Genomic DNA, 6,900 nt, shown 5'->3' on the forward strand with positions numbered 1-6,900 from the left:
TTCTGGAATCCTGTAGTCTTGATATATTCTGGATCTTAGGGTTTTCCCCAGCATTACACCGAAACCAGGTCGTTACAACCCGTTTTGAAGTTCCTGTTAAGAAACTTCTGGAAGTTCCATTTCTGGAACTCTTCTTCTAAATTTACTTGTATCCTCATGGATCCTCTAAAGTTCCTCTGTTTCAATTCCTACTTCAGCCCTCAACGCTTACTGAACCTGCAAACATCACAACACTAGAAAATCCTTATTAAATGGAAGTTTGCTCAATTCTTAACATCATCATCAAAACCTCATAAGGATCAACAAGTTGTCCCTTTTTGATGATGACGAACTGAGCAAACTTCTGAGAATAACAAAGTAAAACAGAAGGTTAGTTTTTTATTTATAAAAACAATAAAGAAAACTAAACTAAATTAAAAGACTCCTACACATACATAACCTATATATGTATAGGATACTTACCTTATGAAGCTAACATATGTAAACACATGTTTACATAGTTACCTTCATGGTCCCTTAGCCATCATCATGCTTATCAACCATAACACTTATCGTTGTTCTTGTTCCTCTATTGCTTATCCTATATTGCTCAAGTTCCTTACATATATACCTGTCATTACTCAGGTTCCTTGTATCCTGTTCCAAGCATAATTTGCTTTTTCTATGCACAACTTAACATACACGTTAGATAGATAATCATCATTAGTTTATAATCATCAAAACCTAATTGCTCAACAATTGTTTTTAGAATTTTGGGTTTAATAGGGGAAAAAAAAGGGAAAACGATCGATGGAAAAGAGGAGGGAGAAAAAAGAGAACTTAGATGTGACTTTTTTTGCCGAGAAATAAAAAAAGTGAACGCCGGAAAATGGTCAAAGGACCCTCCTCACAACCTGAACATGATATAAGGACCTTTTGTGCCACTTTCTTTTCTTTTTATTTTATTTTATTTTATTTTATAAAAGGGTCTTTGTCACATAAAAGTCTACTTAAAAGGACCTTCCTCGCACATTTTCCTTTTTTTTTTTATATCTAAAGAATATCTTTAATATTAGTAAAGAACATCCAATTTTATTTAATGAACATTATTTAAATGTATTCACCATAATTTTAAGACAAAATTCATAAAATATTTCACATTAAGCAATGAAAGTTATTTCACAAATAAAAGTACATTTCAATGACAATAAAAACTATATGTTCGTTACATTTTAATACTCCGTAATATGTTCTTTACACTCTAGGTAATATGTTCATTACATTTTAATAGTATGTTCTTCCCGTGAAATGTTTGTACTTTGCAATGTACCCAGGCCTGTAGAAACCACACACTGGACTAGAGATCTGAGATAAGTAGTATGAGTAGTCTCTTGTTTTGTATGCTTACTTTGTTGTAAATAATAATAATAATAATAATAATAATAATAATAATAATAATAATAATATTCCTATTCCCCCACGCAACCACTGAAAGCCCAAGTTCTCAGCCACCGAAACCCCGAAACCCAGCCGCCGAAACCCCAAAATCGAAACCCTGAGAAAACGAGAAACAGGGGGAGGGGGAATCAGCGGCAAAAGGGGAGGGGGAATCACTGACGCAAAGGGGAGGGGGAATCCGCGGCGAAAGGGGGTCGAGGTTTGCGTGAGATGGTTGTTTTAAAGGGGGAATCCGCGGCTGGTGGTTTTGGGCTTGTTTTCGGCGACGGTGGGTGGTGCTGCGGGTGGTTTCGGGTGAAGGGAGTGAAATTGCGGGTGGTTTCGGGGGAAGAGAGTGAGGTAGCGAACGGATTCAGGGAAATTCGATGGTTTTCGGTGGGGTTGAAGAAGGAGGTGGTGGTTTCCGGTGGGTGCTAGGGTGGGAGGCGGTGGGGCTGCGGTGGGATGAAGGTGGCTGGGTTGGATTTTTTTTATTTTTAGTTTTTATTTTTAATTTTTTTGAGTAATAAGATTGCGACATGTGGCATTTAAGAAAATAAATAAAAAAAAGATACCTTTTAAATAGGTCACCAATCATTTGACCTAATGAAAGAAAATGCCCCCCAAAGTTGGGATTATTCAATAATAATCGAAAGTTGGGATTAATGAAAGAAAATCGGCGAAATTTGAGATTAATAATTACAAATTTTCCTAATAATTATAATAATAATAATAATAATCACGCTCGCACCAGCTTTGTCATTAGTCATTAGCTTGTAACGAACTTGGAAAAAAGTAGTTAACCAATGTCTCCAACAGACGCTAATATACTTCACTTTGTAACAGAAAATTAAAACTCTAACAAACTCTTTTCCTTGCCGCTCAAACTCAACAAATCAAATCTCTCAATTTCTTTCACTCTCCTCCATTTTTCTTCTCTCTCACAAAAACCCAGAAAACAAGCTAAGCTTTGAAGCTTCAACAATGTCGCTTCCCATTTTAAAGGCATGTAGGAAGAGAAAGAGAGCCCCAAAACTCTTTGGTCTCAACACTTTCTGCGATCCAGGTTGCCCAATTAAACCAACTGGAGCTTTTCGAGATAATATTAGGGTGTTTCTTCAAGAATGTGCTGAAATTGAAGACTACAAGATCGATTCCATGCTTGTTTGGTGTACTCTTCTTGTTCAAGAAAGTGGGGGTGTCGTTCTTCCTCTTTATACCATTGAAGAAAATGTCAAGAACTCAAAACAGCCCTTTTGTGATCATTGTCGTTGTTGTGGTAATTTCTTGATCTTATTATTAATTTTAATTGTATTTATTTCTTGGGAATGATGTTTTGTTGATTTCTTGATCTGGGTTTCTATTGTTTTTGATTTATTTTGATGGATTTTGGTTTATGAATGCTGCAAAATTTAGCTTCTGTAGCGCACAACAAGTGTTTGTTGATATGTTTGTGTGAAGATGGTTAATGAAACATGGAAATGGTTTGACTCACTGAATCTTGAAGGGATTTATGTTTTGATTCTTCTACTGTTTTAGCTTCTTCTTGTTCTTGAAACTGCTTCGCTGTTCTTTGATTTTCTTGTCCTGTAGAAAGTTTGTTCAAGCTGTATTATTGTTCAATGTAGTGTTATGGCATGACATTAAGGTCTGATTGTAGAAAGTATTCTCATATTGTGTTATGGTATGTTATCATTTCAAACAATAATGTCAATAGAGTACCTTCTACAAGAAACAAAATCTTTATTGCTGTTCTGTATTCCCAATCTATTTATACAAATCATAACGAGTGTATCCAACAGTGGGGCTTTCACTAAAATGCATCCCTAGCTCCTAGGACGTCTAAGCTGAAGTGTCTACCACAAAACAGAACTAATATGTGACTGACGAATGAAACCCAACTTGCTAAATCTCTGGCTTTTGACTTACTGTATATTTTTCTAACTTCTGATCGATGATGCTTCTATTACCACTCTCTCTCGAGTTTAAGGATGTGTAATAGGAGCTATATTCGACTTGAAGTAAAGATTATGGTGTTGAATACGAGGAGCTGACAGGATCTGTTTTTTAAATATGTCAGAAATCAAGCTAATAGGATCCTGTTTCTAAGGATCATATTTTCTTGATTTAAATGTGAGTGTTTTTTATGTTTTTTATTTATGTTGTGGAGAGGGGGAAGGTTATTGCTAAATATCACATTGGGGGTATTACTCTTCATTATCTTGATCTGCTGTAATATGAATCAGCTTTAACCAATATTTGAACTTTGAAGTATCATCACTATTTAGCTTATTGTAGACTCTAGAATAAATTTGCACCAACAGATCCTATAATTGTATTCATAGCTCATACTTGGGATATAGCACATCAGTCTAGGAAATAAGGTGGTGGGGTTTCTTTCCTGATGTTAACCACATATTCCAGTCTATCAATTTTTTGAACTGTTAGCCCTACTAGTTTGATGACAGATGAGGAGTTAATCGAAATATGACTAGATTTTTGTCTTGCCTACTGGAAATGCTAAGTTGTAAATAGTTCTGGATGCCAACTTGCCATCTATAAATTAAAATTTATCTAAAATGTTTATGCAGCATTTCTAAATTCTTCCTTGTGATAAATAATACATAGTACATGATAATAAATACGAAGTACTTAAAACACAGTGATGTTTCCTGAATCTAACCATATGTATATGTAACTAATTCCTCTGATATATTCACTTAGGATGGAGTCATCACTATATGTCAAAAAGGAATTATCATGTGATAATTCCCCTTGATTCAGAGTGGACCAAGTCACTTAATAGTGATGTCCTTGAGCTTCAAACACATCTTCTGCATGGGCTGATTCATTGCAATGGCTTTGGTCATCTAGTATGCATCAATGGGATTGAAGGAGGTTCCAAGTATCTTTGTGGAAGAGAGATAATGGATCTATGGGATCGGATCTGTACAAATCTTCATGTAAGGTAATAAAAATTGAATAACTTGATTATCTTTTTGCTGGACCTTATCATGTTGATACGATGCAGAACACAAACTGATGTGGGTAACATTCTGTTATTTAGAAAGATCTCAGTGGAAGATACCTCTAGAAAAAGGTCGATGGATCTTAGAATTCTCCACAGTGTTGCATACGGACACCCATGGTTTGGCAGATGGGGATACAGATTCTCCCATGGTAGCTTTGGGGTTAAAGCACACCACCACCAAAAAGCTGTAGAAGTTCTTAGCTCTCTTAACCTGGATGACCTGATTGGCAGTCTCCCAAAATCGAACAAGTCAGCACATGTAAAACAAATCATATACTCCTACAGAAATCTGAGTGAGACCCGTCTCATCACATTAAGAGATCTCCTCAAGTTCATGCTGACCCTGAAGTCCAAAACTCCAGTTAAAACTAAAGTAGCCTTGGCCCATGCTGCGTTTCCTGCTTCCTCACCTCAAATTGAAAAGTTCTCACCAAAAATTTCCATGTCAAAGAGGCAACTTAATACAAGAGCAAAGCCAATGGTGAAATGCAGGAAGTTTCAAGCTCTGGTAGCTACCATGGATAGCAGATGGCCCAAACGGAGACTAGAATTCACAGCTGAAGTTATAGTTAATGCCCTGAAGGAATATAGGGGAAATAAGTCCTCCAAGAAAGGAATGACTAGGCAGGAAGTCCGGGATGCTGCCAGAGCTCATATTGGAGATACAGGGCTGCTTGATTATGTCCTAAAATCCATGAATAATGTGATTGTGGGTGATTACATAGTTCGACGTCGGACTGACCCAGTGAGCAGGATTCTGGAGTACACCATCCATGAAGTTAGTGAAGCTTCACCTCCTAAGAAATCTAGCAGAGAAAAGGCATCTGTTGAACCTGTATTAGCACTCACTGAAGCCTCTGGAATAGACATATATCGAGATGTATGTATTTTATACAAACAGGTGATATTGGATCAGTCTGATTCAAATATTTTGGGCTTGTCTGTTAGAGTATTACTAGACAGCAAGCACTTCATGAAGGAATGGCCTTTCAAAGATGAAGATGACCAATTACTAAGATTCATATGCCAGGTGCTGCCAACTTCAAGTGAGTTAGAGATGGAACTATCTAAGAATCTTTCTCCTGGTGAAGTAATTGTTCTTCCATTACATGCCTCATTTGGTGACTTGAAAGTAGCAGTTCAACAAGCTTTTAGAGACACTTACTGCATCATGGAGCGATATACAGTGACTGACATTGAGGATTTGGGAAGTTTGTATGACAAAGAAGTAATCTTTGGCGCAGTACAATCAGGTTCTGTAGTTACAGTCAGAGGAAGCGGTATTGATTTGAAGAGTGAGTTCAGGTATGAGGGAGGACCTGACAATTGGACTGTCAGATGTTCGTGCGGAGCAACAGATGATGATGGAGAGAGAATGGTATCATGTGACATCTGTGAAGCGTGGCAACATACAAGATGCACAGGCATTGAGGATACAGAAGCAGTTCCCCCTCTTTTTGTGTGCCAGAATTGTTGCTCTTCACTGATGCCTCCTAGAGTTGAGAACATCTCTTATCCTGAAACCGAAACCTTCCATTATATAACATCGCCACAACCAGTTGAGGAACCGTGGATGACACTATCAGTGCCACAAGAAGTAGAGGAATCATGGATGACATTCTCATACTGATTTTTGTTTTTTTTGTAGTTAGATGGCAAATGCATATTCTTTCCTTTCTTTTCTGTATTGTTCTTGTATATTCTGGTCTATCTCCATTTTTTGTTTATACCTTTCTACTTGCTTAACTGTATGATTTGTATCATCAAGAATCTTTCATTCTTTCCCTCTATGAATTGTATCATAAAAACTCTTACAATCTTGAAAAGAATTCAGCTTCACAATATTACATGAGGAGTCTAAATGTGTCGAGATTCAAAAATTTGAAATATTTGCAGGAAAGTATAACAGCTGTGCAGCCGAAGTCCGTTTGGTATATTATCCATAGACCATAGTTTCTGCAAACCTATGCAACAATTTATTAGTCTTTTTGATGGACCTTGACCTGTTCGCAATTTCTAGCATACTCCTAGAGTACCATGCACACGGTACTCCAGGTTTTATAAAACTCATGTTATTTTAACGTTAACTTTTTGTTATTTCAAATTATATATATATGTTATTTTTAATTGCATGTAAGTTATTTCGTCATTTTTCTCATTCATCTTCCTCCCGCACTCTCTCTCTTCCTCTCAATTCCTCCAACTCAAAAACATACACTTTCTCTCTCCTTTCTTTTTCCAAATTTTTGGGTTTTCTAGGAATCAACCTCATTCTCAGATCACTCTCTTCCTCCCACTACTCCAACTCTAAATTGAACACACTTTCTTTCTCCCCTTTTCTTCTTCTAATCTTTTGTGTTTCTTAAAAATCAATTGATTTGAAGGTAATTTAGGAGTGTAAATGTGTTTATATCCAGAAATTTAGTATCTTCTAAATTGTTTGATTCTCTTCA

At 36.6% G+C, this 6,900-nt stretch overlaps 1 protein-coding gene across 1 annotated transcript; it reads left to right on the forward strand.

Annotated features, from left to right (window-relative positions):
- The first annotated feature begins 1,566 nt into the window (after positions 1–1,566).
- LOC110697758 (PHD finger protein MALE MEIOCYTE DEATH 1-like) lies at positions 1,567–6,219 on the forward strand. The gene is made up of 3 exons (XM_021875141.1): positions 1,567–2,695; positions 4,141–4,384; positions 4,484–6,219. Exons 1-3 carry the CDS (start codon positions 2,401–2,403, stop codon positions 6,075–6,077), a joined length of 2,133 nt encoding a protein of 710 aa, XP_021730833.1. The 5' UTR covers positions 1,567–2,400; the 3' UTR covers positions 6,078–6,219.
- The last annotated feature ends 681 nt before the right edge of the window (positions 6,220–6,900 follow it).

Source organism: Chenopodium quinoa, unplaced genomic scaffold (genome assembly GCF_001683475.1).
Source record: "Chenopodium quinoa cultivar QQ74 unplaced genomic scaffold, ASM168347v1, whole genome shotgun sequence".
NCBI classification, from domain to species: Eukaryota; Viridiplantae; Streptophyta; class Magnoliopsida; order Caryophyllales; family Amaranthaceae; genus Chenopodium; species Chenopodium quinoa.